The 17,243-nt window shown below is 41.5% G+C and overlaps 1 protein-coding gene across 1 annotated transcript in view; it reads right to left on the bottom strand.

Annotated features, from left to right (window-relative positions):
• Nucleotides 1-17,243, bottom strand: part of DNAH11 (dynein axonemal heavy chain 11) — a 132,245-nt gene that overhangs the window by 1,901 nt on the left and 113,101 nt on the right. The window contains 11 exon segments of the mRNA XM_056338457.1: nt 3,614-3,763; nt 7,600-7,779; nt 10,103-10,347; nt 12,995-13,030; nt 13,033-13,090; nt 13,092-13,129; nt 14,195-14,292; nt 14,736-14,786; nt 15,755-15,828; nt 15,830-15,951; nt 16,485-16,606. Coding sequence (XP_056194432.1) covers nt 3,614-3,763; nt 7,600-7,779; nt 10,103-10,347; nt 12,995-13,030; nt 13,033-13,090; nt 13,092-13,129; nt 14,195-14,292; nt 14,736-14,786; nt 15,755-15,828; nt 15,830-15,951; nt 16,485-16,606 — 1,174 coding nt within the window.

The following is a 17,243-nucleotide window of genomic DNA, read 5'->3' as shown; positions in this document are numbered from 1 at the left end:
AGTAAAAGAATCGATAATGTTATTGATAATGCTGTCACCAGTTCTCAAAACATTCTTCTGCACCTACAAAGTTTCAGAAATCTGTCTGGAGTTTATCAACATGACACCTGTATGTTCTGATACAGCAAAACAGGGTTACCAAACTATTTTTAGCAGTTATTATTTGCACACTTTTTAGACATTCCCATTTTCTGTAGTACTGAAATACTGTTGCTGCTTCCTTCATGAGGACGCGCTGAGTTTAAGGACTGTCATTACTGAGGCAAGCGTATTTTAAGTATTTCTGCATCCCCATAGCAGATAAGCAGGGGTTATCAGCCATTCTGCAGACCAGAGACTGACAGACACAGACAGTCACACAGGACACCTGTGCAAGAGGCACGACTGGAGCCTCAACTCACCTGAACCGCCATCCTAATACATGAGCCACAACATTAATTCTATTTAGTGTGTTGTTAACTAGGGGCTTTGCAGAAACACACTGCACTCACAAAAAAACCCAACAAAAACCCACAAAACCAAACCATTAAAGAGGTCACAGGGAGAGACAGGTAAGTGGAGTGTGGAAATGGGATAGCACACACCAGTATAAGAGCAATCTCAGCTTGTCAGGAACCGTGACCCCAATCCACTTTCCACAGAAATGGTTGCCACTTGGAGCACTTCTTTATGTGTTGATGTTCCCTTCCTTTCTCTTCTACCTTCTGTTAACACCCAGGAGCTGGACAAGAAAAGAAAAACAACCTACTCTCTCTCCGAAGAAAAACATCTCTCCGAAGGCAGAAGTCTTGCGCAGGGTTTTGTACTGCTGCTTGGCCTCAGTAAGATAGACAGTGGCAATCATTTTCACAGCAGAAAAAATTAAGGTCTTAATCAGCTTAATATTGAACCAAACACTATTAACTGCACCATTTCTGTAGAACAGGCAGGCCCCACCCCTGTCAGGATATTAAAGATAAGGCTCGGAACTTTGGAGCCGGTAAAGAATTAAGTAGGTAGAGAGGAGTTTGGAGAGATGTCCTCTTGGTGGGCTGCCCTCCTACCGACGACAGGACAGAATAAAAGCTGTAGCAATCACATTTATTTTCCAGGCTCCCCCAGCTCCTGCACTGCGAGGACCTCACTGGATTCAAAGAGTTTCTCTGAACTTACTGTCACAGAGCTGCCTGGGATTTAAAGCAGACTTGCAAGTTGTTTCTGCTGAAAAATATTTCTGGCTCTAAGTGGTACTTCTCACATGAGCTATTTCTTCCTAATGCAGGGTCCACTCCACAAAATCACAATAAAATTTAACGGCCTCTGGCATTTAGAACAGTCAACAACAAGCTGCTGCTCACAATAACACCAGTAAGCACTTATTTCTGAAGTAATTTTGGTTCTGCAACCAGCGATTTACCTGCGCCTGAACCTGCACCACTGACCTTACCCACAATAAGCTGCGTCTTAAGACACCACTTTGAAGTAGCGCTGAGGTTCTGACAAAAGCCCTGTTATCCACCTCGAGTGGAAGATCAATTCTGTCAGACAATCTGTACTCACCAGTCGCTCCGTTGGCACTTCAACTGGGTTTTACTGTATTCATGGGAGTCACGTACGCAGAGGGAGGCTGCAGGTTATGGGGGCTCAGAGCAGGAACTCACCATCCTTCTGTCCTTACAACAGATCCCAGATGAGGTACAGCAAAGGTGATGTATAGTGGTTTATTCTAACGCACCTTGTGGAATTAATTTATAGCTAGAAGAACTCATTGGTAATGCGAATAAGTAAAAGAGAAGGTGAAGTCCCCAGTGAACACAAAGCACCAGCGCTGACGAAAGGCATTGCCATCCTGTTTGCATTCATTTGGCTACCAGTCAATGAATAATTTTCTGGTTTTGCTTGTACTTCAGAGCTCTAACATTTTCCAGTTACAGCAAAAAGCCTGGAAAGCTATCTTACTGTTTAAAACACCAGTGGATCCACACTCAGGGTTGGGTCCCTAAACTTTCCGAAGGCCATACAAATAGCAGTGATTCTGCTCAGGTTTCACTACCTATACTTATTTTACAATTATTTGAATGAAAGTTCAGGCTTGTGAAGGTTAATGGACTGCCTAAACTGGAAGTAGTAATTCTTTACTTATCCACAGGCTAGAGGTAGAGCCGAAGCCGGCGGGATGAGCTTCCCACCATACCCTCCTGACCCCAGCTGTCATTTGGAGAAATCAGCCTCCGCTAAGGTCAGGAGCACAGTGGTGTTTAGCCTTTCCATCTCCATGGCAACTTACTCTGGGCATCTTCTTCTGAGCAGTTACTTCCAATTGCCTTCATCTGAGTGTGGCTCCTTGACATATGGACACCCGCGCGCTGGGGACCGGGGAGGCACCAGCAGGCTCCCCTTGCTTGCAGCTGAAAGGCCGGCTTCAGCCAAGGGTGAAAAGTGCACTTTGCCCAAGTTAGCCCGGCTCCGCAAATGACCTGCTCACGCGTAACATGTTGATTTTTTTTTTTTTTTCTTTTTTCTCCCAGCTAAGCTTTTTACGTTTGGACAATGAACTATAACAAGTCTTGGAAAGGGCCCTTGAAAAATCTCTTGGCTGTTTTTAGCAAATTGTGTACAATCAGTTCTCTAAAGTGACTAGTTCAGCAGCTTAGGAGAAGCAGCCAGTTGCTTTTTTCTTTATTATATATATATTTACTGACACACACACATATAAATCTATGTATGCAATACACATTTTATATAAATGTGTGTATATAGAAACAGATTAGTAGTTTACATGCAAGACTTTCGAGAGCTAAAGTTAAAGCAAGATTTTCTTTTTGTAGCCTCAAAAGTTCTAACGTTTGTTTCTGATTAGAAGCAACTTTGGCAATCTTGCACCTTGGACTCATGGATGCTCCACATACACTCCTGTCCAGGACGAAAACCCAGCCGTGAAATTTGAATAATTCAGTATATATCAACTGGTGATCATCTGATAAAGCTACAAAAACAGATATATGAGAGAGCGGTGGGAAAGGAGAAACAATTTTACAAGCTGTTTTCCACATTTTGGCATCAGGAAAACAGAAGGAAATGTATAGCATTTCCATTCTGTTATTTTTCTGGAGAAGAAAACATACGGACAGTAAATGTAAGGTTTGAGGATAGCACCATTCTGGATTGCTGTAATTGGTGAGTTAACTATCAGTCACGTTGATTAAAAAGCAGTTCCATAAAATATAGTCTCCTGTGTCCACCCAGACCCCTCCAAATGGAAGCACCTTAAAAGAGAATAGTTTTGTTAGGAAAATGGAAACCTAGAGGTACTACCTTCTAACGTCATTAAGCTGGCTATACAAGCAGTGTCACAAAACACTTAACTCGAGCTGCCAAGTAAGGGTGCTTCCAAAAGTATCTAACCAAGTCATAGGCCAAGTCAGAAACCCTCACAGTCAAAATCTGCTCATGATGAATCATTGCACTAATTACAAGTTGGAGAACATTTTCCCCCCACAGCCTGACAAGGGCTGCATAGATGAGAAAGTTTGTGGTCTCCTCCACAAGGGTCCCATTCTGAAAGATGACCTTCTCTTGGGCTGAACATACTATATACATGTTCGGAGCTTTAGGCATATATGAAAGTTCTTACCGCAGGTGGGCTGATGAGTTCTTGCAGATACATACAGCAGAGCCTGCGATTCCAGGCATCGGTGATGTGGCCAACATACATGATCTCGCTAAAGAGGTAACACAAGTCTTCCCGTGGAACCCACCCAGGGGAACAGAACGCATCACTGAATAAAACAGGTCAGCTTTCTAAAGGACAAACCAAAGCTGCTCAGAATAAAAGCTGTTAAAAGAAACAAAAGAAATTCAAATACTTCCTTCCAGAAAGCTTCATGGTTATGTATTCGTATTGCCAGGGTTTGCTTGTTTAGCAAATAATTACACTGAAACAGATTTGTTTCAGTCTGGTGAGAGGTATCTATAAATACCTGAGTAAAAATACCAAGTTTGCGACTAAAATTCAATAACGGTGTAAAGTGTGTCATCTGGGCCTTATGTCATGTTTTCTACCTTATCCCTTATAAAAAGCTTTTAAGTGAAAAGTACATTTTCAAAACACCACATGATATAAGAGAATATAACTCATTAACAAGTGCATGTATTTTCCCATACAGATCTTTAAAATCATAATCCTCTTGAGTGACAGGAAGGTAACCTACTGTGCCTTTCTTAGGGAAAAATAAAAAACTCGTATCTGATTGCAGTCTTTTATGTCTCCTCACTAGGAAACACTCAGTAACTGAAATTCTACGTTATTTGAATTTGGGATGTATTCAAGAACTTCAGAAAAAAATGAATTAATATTAATCCCATTACTACCACATCACATAAGCATTATGTTTATTGTAGAACTCTATTCATAATGCCACTGTTATAGCGTGTGATTAACAGTGGTAAAACATTTTATTCAAGGAACTACTGTCTCTGTTTTATTTGGCTTCACAGAGTTTGAAGCTTCTTTTTGATAGATACTCTTTGGTTTGCAAAATATGCCAGTCTGTGATGAAGCCTTTCCAGACAGGAACCTTTACACCCTTGAGGGCAGTATTTGCTTCCCAACAATTCAAAGAAAACTTAATTATAGGCTTTAAATATTGCATGATGTGACAGAACAGAACAAGTAAAATAGCTGCAGCTATTCCAGCCTGCTTGCTACAAGTTTATTTGAATTTGAATATGTGAAACACTAATCCATTTTTCTTTTAAACAGGTTTGAAGAGAATGGTAAAAGAAGGAAAAAAAAGGCCACTGGAACATAATATGCAATGCTGCGTGCTGGTGATGAGAAGCCTCAGCAGAGAATCCCCGTGAAAACGCCAACAACTTGGATTTAGAATGAAGCGTTCTTGTAGTTAGAATAAACCTGCTTTTCTCTTTGTTGGCAACTGAAACATGTTTCAAGTTTTCCTAATTCCATATATATTTATCTAAAGAAATGGCTTTTTCCTTTGTCTTTTAAAAAAGTATATCAATATTCTAACTCGGTACAAGCTCATTCAGCTGCACACTCTTGGGACATTGATTACACTGGGATAGTCAAATCTGGTGATCCAAAAGGGACACTTTTGCTAGCGTGAGAAAACTGAGGGGTTTGCATTAGAAATATTTCAGGCTCTCAGGTTTGCATAATTGCCATTGTACTCTATAGGAAACTGGTCTGTTGTACTCAAAAACCCACTGAGCCGTTGCTCAATGTATGGATATGGTGAGAATGGGGTCCATATCCCCCTCCCACATTGAATGATAGAACCCGTGTATGGGGATCAGAAGGCAGAGTGGGAAGAGCGGGACAACGAGGCAGGATCAGGCATTCTGCACTTCACCTGAGGGGACCTTAACTATCAGAGGTTGGTGTGGTGGAGCTTCTCTGGCAACAGGAAAATGGGTTAAGTCAGACTGAGGTGCAAGAAGATGAAATACTCACAGGGAAGCACCACGAACAAGTGATGAGGGAGTCAGAGCAATTTTCAGCAGCTGACGGGCTGACGGGCTGGCTCAGGTTTCCCAGTTTATGCTTTCTGGTCAATCCCTAATTGTCTTAAACAAAACTGTCCCCAAAAGATACTCAACTGGGAGATGTTTTTATATATATATATATACACACACACAAAAATACACACATACAGAGTCATATACATGTATATATACAGAAAAAGTCATGTTTTTTAAAAACTATTACCTCTTTTCTCTCTCCAATACCTATGTTAAACATGCTTACAAAGCCACAGGGTCATGAATCACTAACCAATGCAATGAGAAGGGCCAATAAGCAATATTACCAAGAGGAGAGAAGAAATAATTCTCACTCTTACAAGACCTTTCTAGTACTCCCTGTCATCAGAATTCTCCCTCTCATTAATTAGCAAAATTAATTACCCAGCTTATGAATTGTGGTTTGAAAAGAACAGAGCTTAAAGCAGCAAGATTTATTAGCAAAGAACACTACGGGCTGGAATAAGCTGATTTTATAGACTTGTTTTCTAAATGGGGCACATTATTAAATCATCACTATAAAATTAAGCAATTATTTCACTGACACCAAGTACCACAGAAAGGAAATACAATTTCATGTCCTGTTAGCTAAATAAAGGTCAGTAAGGGTAAGAAGAAAAAAAAGGAAAACTAATTTCTAAGACTAAATACAAGATGGGAGATATGGAAAAAATATCATCAAGGGGTGACATTTCTATCTCTTTTTTCTTTATAAATACCTCTTAAATGTCTTTAAATTACTAAAATGGGAGGACCTATTCAGTAATATCCTACATCATTCAGTAATAAATAATTATTGCTTTTATTTAAGCATTTCATATACAGAACTTACACAAATGACCTCAACTGAGTATTTAAACTATACAAGTGTGAAATATGCTGTAGCTTAGAAATAAAATCACTCATCTACCCTTAACTTTGACTCAAGGGGAACATTACTGAGAAAGTCACAACAAGGTGGCATCCTTAATACATAATAATGACACATGCAGGAAATGCACCATTATTTATACATGTGACGTGCTGTAAATTGCTTCCATCATCAGAACTAATTGTAGTGATTATTAATGTAGTGTTATGAACTGTCAGAATTGCTGTATGTAATTACATTTGTGCAAATGCTTCATTACCTGCCTAATGAATTTGGCATACATGCACATGTAAACCACTGTTTTTGTTAACATAATGAAGGGCATTTTTTTCCCCTTAGCTACCGATGTGGAACTGGTTTGACCTATATTACAAAGTTCAAGCATCCGCTGCCAGAACATAACCCACAATCCCACCCACCCCCTCCCCCTCTGATCTGGAGTATTTTCAACCTGTCCTGGTGTTGGCTGGGATAGAGTTAATTTTCTTCCTACTAGCTGGCATAGCACTGTGGTTTGGATTTAGGATGAGAATAATGTTGATTATACACTGATGTTTTAATTGTTGCTAAGCAGTCTTTAGACTAAGTCAGGGACTTTTCAGCTTCTCATAGTACCCCACCGGTGAGCAGGCTGGGGGGCACAAGAAGCTGGGAGCAAACACAGCCGGGACAGCTGACACATGCCCAGTGCACAAACTGGGGGAAAAGCGGGCTGGGGGCCCCTGCTTGGGAACTGGCTGGGCATCGGTCAGCAGGTGCTGAGCAATTGCATTGTGCATCGTTTGGTTTGTATATTCCAATCCTTTGCATTGTGCATCACTTGGTTTGTGTATTCCAGTTCTTTGCATTGTGCATCACTTGTTTTGTATATTCCAATTCTTTTATCATTATTATTATTTTCCCTTCCTTTTCTCTCCCATTAAACTGTCTTTATCTCAACCCATGGATTTTACATTTTTTACCAATTCTCTCCCCAGTCCCACCATGTGTGTGGGGAGTGACAGAACGGCTGTGTGGTGGTTAACTGCCCGTCGGGCTAAACCACGACACATACTTGGCGGCAGCATCCTGCAATGCCAGCTGCTTACACAGCAGCTTCAGAGGAAGAATCCTGTCCCCCTTATTCAGTATAAACAGCTGATTGAGTTGAAATGACCTTGGTGGGGGGTTACCCGACTACTTCTTACCTTTGTATGGGTCCTCTAAATAGCGGCAGAGGGCAGCGATACAGACGGCGGGCAAGATCTGCAGCACCGAACAGGATCCCTTCTATTCCAGCCCTGAAGGTCAAGCTTCAGAATCCCAGCAAGGCAAGTGTGAAAACAGCACAGAGGAAAAAGCACGCTTTCAAATTCCCCTTCTCCGGTGCACAGTTCAAGGGTATCCTGCCGAAGAAGACAGGAATGTATTTACCGAGTCAGCCAGCGGCAGCGTTACCGTTACCGATGGCGTGCCTGCCTCAGCTGCCCACAGCAGCACTCACAGGCCTGGGGTTTGAAAGAGAATGAGAAATGGGTTTCCTAGTGATCAGTGACTATTAGACTGTATTTTCTGGAGTGATCCCCAGATGCAGACGTGTTGATGGTTATCTTTTTATTTCCAGATGTCCCTTAGGAAAGGAGAGCCGTTTTGCTACTGAAACCAATAAAAATAGAGACTTGAACTAAGACTCTATAAATACTACTCAGGTAACTGCTATAGTTTCTTAGCATAAATCATCCACAGACTTTATCCCATGCAGAAAATTTGCCAGGTTAACATTCATTAAAACTACTCCTTCAAATTTTACATTGTTTTCCAAAGAGTCATGTCTGAAATTGAAGTTCAGGATATTTTCTTTTTGCCTCCTTTGCCTTTTTTTTTGCCTAGTAGAGAATCTTGGCAAGATGAGATCCTGCACAGGGCTTCAACTGGTTTTTAAATTACTGAGACAAACTATTTGGCATTTGCCTATAAAACCTGCAGGAATGCATTCTTAGCTTTCTTAATATTTTTCTACCTTTTAGTTTAAGAAGTAATCGACATCAAAAAATGACTTTTGATACCCCTAAAAACATAAATGTGTGGAATGAACTTCAGAGGGATAAACCCTTGCCTATCAAAAGGAAATAGGTCATCCTGAACTGAACAACATATAACGAAGTCTGAGCAAAGGTGAAGGATTTTATGTCTGACCAAAAGTCAGAATCCTGAGTTTAACCACAAAAAATACAACACAAGCTTCTATCCTGAAGAAAACCACAAAACATGAAATTCATTCCACCTGGATTAGATACAGTTTGATTATGACATATGTTTTTGTCATATGAAAAATATGACATATTTTTTTCCCCAAAAAATTAAAATACCTGAACTAGAAATATATTAAAGGCAGTGTCTGCACAGGAATTTGTAGTAAGCCACAAACACCCATGGCTCAAAATAATGGGGGAGAAAAGAGAGTTTTCTGAAGTATCAAATTTAGAAATTAGCTAATTAAAATACATACACATATATATTTTTCTTGAACTGAACACTGCCCGAAGTAGGATGACAATGTGTATGAATTGCCTTTATCTAGCTTCTTCTGCTTTCTTTCAAAAATATTATTATAATAAGTTATAAAAAAAAGAAAAACATGGCTGTATTAATTGCTGCCTGTTTAGCTACAAACCCACAGCCATTCTTCCTTCTCACGAGTGTATTTCTGAATCATCTCATACCATCAAAATCAATTAATTTGTAGCCAAGGTAGCTCTGACGTGGATCTTTTAGCGCACAGCTCTTTTTTCTAGGCATCGGTTAGCAGAGTTCCCTTTAACAGAAACGTAGCCTTTTCACATCCAGGCTCTGCCTTTATGTGCTCTGTGCTCAAATAAATGCATGTTGATGCGTTGCCGGAAGGCTGAAGTGTACAGTTATGGTTGCCTTTACCATGGTCTGCTTTGCTGACACGAATAAGCTCGCTGCCTCCAGCGCTTCCACTGCTGCAGGGAAGCTGACTTGCGCTGAGCCTGAAGATCTGCACACGCTCCCGGGGGGTAACAGGCAGGGAGCGTGTGCAGGGGGACCCAGGGGGAAGGAAGCCACGCACGTCCAGTGACACCCCTGTTCTCCACATTCTCACGTCTTCTTTCTCCTAGTTCTGCCCACCCACCCAGCAGCTCCACAGAAACTCATGCAGGAGAAGAGTGAAAGACAAAGCAACAAACGGTGCGTAACCCTTGCTCATTAATTTCTTTCTTTATGCCTGACTACAGGAACCCACACACAGGGTCCTCAGCCATGGCCCAAACATCCAGGTCCATCAATCCACTCTGCAAAGGGACACGGTCAGACCGAATTTAGAGCGGAGCAAAGTCTGCTAGTACCACCGAGTGAAAGAGCTCTGACTTCACAGCATAGACAGCTTTTTTGACGAGACTGAAAGCTGGTGTGATAAATGCACCTCTACCTTTGTAAGCATACCTATGCATGCCTATACTGGAGAACACAAACATATGCATCACTGTAATGCCCTTCCTCCTGCTCAACACTGACGGGCAACACGGAGGCAGCACGAGGCACAGAGGGTTGGCACCCTGCAGCTGTCAGGTTAGCTCGGAAGCACAAAGATCCAAAAGTTCTGGTCTCCTAGAAAGTGGTCATCAACGTTATCGCTTCTCCCCATGGGGAAAGGAGTAATTAAAACGACTGGGAAAAACAAAGAAAAGTACCTCATACTTTTACCTGGTCAGAACTGTAGAGCGCAGCATGTAAATTAGCCAGCATCCCTACAGGAGGCTCACTGGTAATTGTAATCGAGTTTCCTATTGTTCCTTGAGGAATAACGTGCTCTTCTGGGGTTGGAGCTGGTTCAGCACTAACACAGACATGGAGATCAGGATGACTTTTTTCACTGTATTGCTCAAGGAGTTTTTCCAAGGTTCCTAGCCACTTGGCTACTAGATGAATATTGTGTTGAAAAACAGCCACTATGGTTATTGTGAGAAAAATAATAAATGTGTTATCCTTAAGACATAGTTACTATGACTTTACTTTATAATGGAATATTGTTAATTAATTCAAAGCATCCTTTTATTATTAAATAAATTGATAATACAAAGAAACCCGAAGATTCTTAGCTACTGCCACTTCTTGATATGTGTTAAAATAGCAGAAGTTTCACCACTAGCCTCTGAAGTTTCAGGCCTTGATGCTGAAGCTAAAGAAAGTATTATAAACTCGGGTTTAAGTGATCTGGGGGCGTAGGTGATACCACATGTAAAGGTAAGCATAACTCAGCAGACACGTAGACTACTTAAATTTCCTGTAGAACTGGGACCTAGAACAAAACATGTTGAATGCACACCAGGAACAAGACTGAAGAAGTGCTAGACAAGGAAAAATGTTTACAGCTATCCTGCTACTTAAAAAATATGTTTCATACCACTTCAGAGCCTGATAGTCTTTAAGGTTCTTAATATATGAAGAGAGTGGAAAGTCATCGATAGATCAGAGTAGCGAGGTATAATGGAAAAGTATCTGCCTGCAAAGCATCTACTGGTGAAATATGGGAATATCAAGAGAAAGGTTTAAAATGTGGCTGGGCTACAGCTGTGTTCACCCTTCCATCAGCCCAGAGTCCACTTTCTTTCGTTACAACACTAGCATTTCAACTCAAATTGCAGCTCAGCCATTCAGCTTCTCTCCAGCTCTTCACTGCTGTGCCAGAACCTGCCGATGGCACTGGCCTCCACCTCTGTACACTGCAAGAGAAATTACAGTTCCATACACCAGCCAAGGAATACGATGTGTCCATCACACTGGCTCCTGCATCACTTTATGATGAGACCTGCTGAGGGAATGTTCCCAAATTGTCCCTTGATGCGTGGAAAAAGGAACAGGGGAATGGCAAGAGAGGAAAACTTCTATATCACATCACAAGATAGCAGCCTGGCAGCACCTGCGTTTTTCTATAGGCCACATCCATCCACTGCAAAGTGGAAATGATTCAAGCCTTAATATAATAACCATTCGATACATCAGATGCCTGAGTCTGAGAAATCAATTAAGTGTAACAGAAGAGTTTTACCAAAAAATTTCAAGCCAGTCTTTCTTCTGCCAGTTTACCAACCACTGTGCCAACTGTGTTTGCTAGGTTTGAAGCTACAGCAATTTTTAAAGTATTTTCTAGGTCACTCAGAACTTTTTAAATATCTTAATTATACACACCCTAGTCTCCAACAAAATGCATACTAAAATACTTCAACTTTTTGCTCCAGGATATTTTTTTAAACATAAACTTATAGGGTCTTGGGGCCAAAACCCAGAAGACTGAAGCTTGAGAAGCACTGAGTACATCCAAATCCCACTAGCTCTAGCTAGATTAGCACCATTTGGGATTTGGTCTAACATCTTTATGTAGTCTCCTTTTGGACTTTCCCCAGTCCTTCACTATCAAAAATCTTCACAGCAAAACTGTCACCTCTCTCCTCCCTCAGAAGCCAGGCACGAAGGGCTGGAAGATGCAGGAGGTCTGTAACACTCAAAGCCCCCCCGATGTTCCCCATTTATCCCTGTGGCTTCAGATACACAACACTGCTGATTTCCCATTTACCTGTCCCCAGGGCAGCTGAGAACTCTGAAATTCCCCTGAAAAACCAACTCTGCTCTTTCCTTCGTAACAACATTTCTATACTCCCTAGCAGAAAAGCAGGGTTATTTTCAGACTAGCGTGACTAGCTTACTTGTGCGAAACCCAGGTCGAGAATTCTTCCAGTTTCACTGTTGATGAAGGAGTCAGTTTGTACAGGTTCGCACAGTGCCAAGCACGCCAAAGTCCCGCCCCCCCCCAATCTCACAGTGATTTTATTTCAGCCGGCAGACAGCACTGAACCTAACCCATCTCCTCATTTGTTGCAGGCAACCCGGCTGGCAGCCAAACACTGCTGGGGTTAAAGCAGAGGAGGAGGGAATCCCCCCATCCCCACGACCTCCTGAATATCAAGGCCTGGAACATGCATTTCTTGTTTGGCTTCAGGGAAAAGGGGTTCCTACAAATATCCATTGGCTATTTAGCGTCAAATGGTGGGAGGGGAGCACCTTTCAGTAGCACTAACGATTGCAGTGCTCCTGTCTGCTGTCACTGCGCTGGGAACTGCAGCTCGCCAGGGCACTGCACACGGCTTTGTCCACTGCAGAGAGGTTCTCAGTCCACGCAATGCTGGCCAAAGCTGCGGCTGCTATCTCAGCAAAGCAGCACTCCAGGGCTAATTACACAGCTTCCTAAGGGGGAGTCAGACCCATTTTCATTAGAGTCTCCATTCTGGCCCACTGAATGAAACAGGAGCTCTTAATTACACGGGGGAAGCATACGCCCAAGGGCAGTCCTACCTACCCACCAGAGGCTTTCTGGTTTATTTCTCCTGTTCCTCCTGGGAGGGTGAGGACAACGTTCAGTGAAACATATCATACACTCTATTTATATGATGTTTATCTTGTTACAATCAAAAGCGAAAGCAAAAAGGAACAAGATTATTACCTCTTTAAAACTTTTTCCGTAATCCACTGCATCTTCTGCTTGCATTCTGGGAACATTCCATCAACTGGGAATTCCCCACCAAAGGGGCCGTTTGACACTCACTTGGAGAAGAACCCAATGGCCATGCCTGGCACCTTTTCAATTGCCTCCTCTGTGACCATCCCCTGCCCTTATCCTAGAGAGATGTTATGTATGAAATCTTCCAGAGTCTATAGCGAACCCAAGCTTTTTGCCTGTAAAAGAAGTAATTGGGGAAGGGTGAGTGACAGAGGGGGAGGGGAAAGGAAAATTAGCAGAGCAGAAAAGAAACAGAACGATAATGCCCCCATTAATTTCACTATCACTCGTGCAATGTATATTACTTCTTCTGAAGCACTTCACTAAATCCTTACAATTTCAACAAGCAAAATTGCAAGCTCTCAACAGTAGCCTTATTGCTGGTATTAGAAAAAGCCTGCAGAAATCTGTTCCCTTGGTTTTAAGATAATGAACCTTTTGACGTTTTGATAGATGCTCGGCATTGTTACTGAGCTTTAGAAACTCTTACAGGGGGTACAGAGCAATTCCCTTATGAAAAAGGGAGCAACATGTGGTAGATATCACATCAGTTTTTTAACTGATTGGTTCAGTGGGTAAATGCACAAGCCTCTCACCTTGTGAGGCCTGAGTTTAAATTGAGCACAGTGAGGTCACAGCTGTATTAACCTGGTATTCTCACCATTGTCTGTGGGGAATAGTAATCCTAAGTATAAAGCCACAGAGCCCTATACAATTGAATATAGTTTGTATAATGACCATTATTTAGTCACAGGGGGCACAAGATTACATGAGCATGGAGAAAATTGCCCTCTGGCCCTCATCTAGTCAAAAGGTAGAAAACAGTACAAAGGAAACCTGCATTATGCCAAGCAGAGGAATGCTCGGTCTAAAATTTTCTTCATACTGTAGTGCTTATGGCCTTACACTTTTCATCCACCCCATTTACCATGAATACGGTGGGGGTGAAGAAACTTCAGAACTTGAATCTTCTGCTGAAAATAAACTGTGCCCAACTTTCCCATAGTAATGCGTACTCCATCGTACTGACAGATGATTCCAGAAGGCTTTGTTCCTTTTCGTTAAAACGTACCCATACGCGTATGTATGTACAGACACCTACACATGAGCATATAACCATATATTGATTTATCTATGTTTCTAGCCCTGCATGCTCCATTTCACTTTTGAGCTCAATTTTTCTTTCTTTAATGGGAAGACGGTTGAGCGATCCTTACACCAGAGGCAAGTAGGAGGCTTACACAGTGTCTCAGTATCTTCAAGTGGGTCTGCTCCTGCAGATAGAACAAAAGACAAAGGAGTGGCTGGACTGCTCTACTCATAGACTTTTGCTAAATCTGTAGAGGAATTATAGAGGACTGTATGAAAAGTTTATTTGTTAAAAGGTTATGATGATTGTTAAATACCTAAGGGATGAAATGTTAAAAAGGAAAAGAAAAAAGAAAAGAAAAAAAAATGGGGGGGGGGGGGGGAGGGAATTGTAGAGGAATGAAGCTGGGTTAATTAGCATTGATAATATACAGCTGTGGGCTGGCTTCAGGGGCGGTGGGTTGGCCGATGTAGACAAGGTGCAGCTGTGGCTGGTTCTGGTAAGGGGTTGGGCAGCCAAGGAAGAGGGAGCAGCAGAGGAAGAGATGAGGAAGAAGCAGAAAGAGTGTGCATCCTGGATGAGGAGAGACTAGGAGAAGGCAGCAGAGCGACTGGCATGAACAGTATGTCAGTATGTGATGGTAAAAGACCTTGTTGCAGCTTGATAGTTTTGAGAGTGCTGCGACAAAATCCATCCTTGTTCTTTCCACATATCTTGAGCCAAGCTTTTTCTTCACGAAGTTCCTATACATATAAAAAACTATGCACTAAACACCCAAAACGTTTCCTGATAAAGGCTTCAAGTGTGCACTGTTCTTGGACTTGAGCAGCTGAGTGATGGGCTAACAGTTGCTTCATCAAAGAACTTGTCAGGGAAGTGAACTGAAGGCAAGAAGGGGAGGCAGGTGGTGAAATGAGAGAAGACTATCATTCTCATTTCTCATTTCTCTGTGGGATAGGAGCCACGCAACAAAACAGAAAGTTCTGAATGAAAAGGACCTCTTCAGTAACTGAATGCAAGAAGTCATTATAACACAGGCAATGCTGTCATGTCAAGTCAGGGCAGCTGGGCAAAATAAAAATCCAGGACACAAAACCTGCATTCTCAGGAGGCATGTAAATGGGTAAAAGCTGTGACTGTGGGATCAGAAGATCACTTGGGATCAGAAGATTAAAACAGTACAACTGGAAAACAGCTGGGAGAAGATCGCTAAGTATCCACAACTGAATCTTTCTTGGTATCACAGAATTTTAAAGAAGGGAGATCTGAAAAATTGTCATCTTGTGGGGCTAGCTACCAGCCCCAATACTATAATGAGAACTAACATTGAGAAATAAACTGTTAGCTATTAACAGCATAGCCTACTACATTTCCATTTATTAATGAGCGCTCCCCTCAGGGTACCTATACGTAATCTAAAAGGAATCGCAAGCACAGCTCACCAAACACGCTGCGACTCACGTCTCGCCACACTACCTCTCCAGAAACTCTTCGCCAGCAGAACAGGCGGGGAAGGACACAGTCACTGATTTCAAATTCTGGTTGATCACTCACTTTTATGTTATTTGCTTGGGAAAAACCCAAGTTTTCTCCACGCTGACACATACAAGCTACGCCCGCCCCCCCCCCCCCCCCCCACTTGCCCCGAAAGACGAAAAACAAGGATGGATTTTGTCACAGCACTCTCAAAAAAACCCCTCAGGTTTCATACCTGACAGCGTACGTTGTTCTGTCCAGACGGAGTGCCCCCAGTATGACCATTCTCTGAAGAGTTTCTTTTGTTTGTCCATTCCTGGGGAAGCTTTTCCTTTTCTGGACATTCTCAGTCCACCCATTTCTTCCACCTCTTGGTAGATCTTTCAATATATTTGTCTAACCCCCTGAATGCATCCACAACTGCCATGGCCTGGAAGCACACCAAAGACACACAGATGAGGTACCTTCGTGTGAAGACAGAAATGGGAAGACAAATACCGATACTTTTGGGGGTACGTAAAAAAAACCCATAGCTTAAACAATTACAAGGGACTTAGGACTTACTTTAGAATATTAAATTACATATATATAGACACACACATATAAAAATGCTGATAAAAGTTTACTTACTGTCTGCTCACTGTTAAACATCAAGATACAACAAACTGGAAACCTTGTATGGGACATTTATTCTAGTAAGGAGTGGTACGAAAATGAAAACTGTATTTCTAAGGGACTGGACAAATTATGGTAAAACAGAATTGCCTCACAAGGCACAGTACATGATGTCTAAGGAAAAATACACTCAAAAAGGTAAAGACAGCTCCTCTTTGAAAGCATCATTAATTCTACTAAAACTTAGGGTTGAATGTATGATTTTATCTGAAATTGTCTAGTTGTAGCATGCCTCCAGAAATAACATCAAAAAAGATTTAGAACTGAAAAGCAATTTTCCCAGTCTAGCCTAATGGCACTCCATGACCGAGCAGTTAAGAAGTCAACAGGACTCTTGTAAGTGTGTTCAACTCTGAATTGAAGAAGGAAATCCAATTCAAGGAGTTCCATCTCTTTACTTCTCAGAAGAATCCTGACAGCACACCAAATTGAAAAAGGTCATCAGACTTGCTTTAGAGCCACTTCTGCCTTAAAGTATTCACCGCTCCAAGTATTACTGCGTAGGGAGCTCAAAGCAACAAGAATTCCTACGACTGTATTTTTTTTTACTTCTAAGAATTTACATCTTGTTTTAAAAATATTTCAAAATATCTGAAATCTACTGCAAGTGGAATTATATTCTTTGATATTATTCACTAAAGGGTGTGACAGATTTTTTCAAAACCAGTCCTACCCACAGCAAGAACTGAACTTTCCTTTACCTGTTAAAAAAGACACCACGAAAACCAAATGCAACCCGTCAGTCGAAACTTTCTGCACAAAATAACTGCATTTTTCTATATACATAACATATATATTTTTAATATATATTACATATTTAGGTATTGAAAGATAAATTCACCCAGATTTTAAGATGAACTAACAAGAGCAGTTATTTTTCTTGAGCTTGTGGGAACATAAACAAATGTAACAATGTTAGCCTTGCACACTGAAGTTAACCTTAGATAAACTTGACCACAAATTACTTTACACTAATTCCTCCAAAAAAGTACAGATTTCTGAACTCCATCTAATTAACTCTATGTACCCTCTTAATGCCTAAGAAGATA

This window comes from Falco biarmicus, chromosome 4 (assembly GCF_023638135.1).
Source record: "Falco biarmicus isolate bFalBia1 chromosome 4, bFalBia1.pri, whole genome shotgun sequence".
Classification (NCBI taxonomy): Eukaryota; Metazoa; Chordata; class Aves; order Falconiformes; family Falconidae; genus Falco; species Falco biarmicus.
The sequence above is the reverse complement of the archived record's forward strand: the minus strand, read 5'-3'. Positions and strand labels throughout refer to the sequence as shown.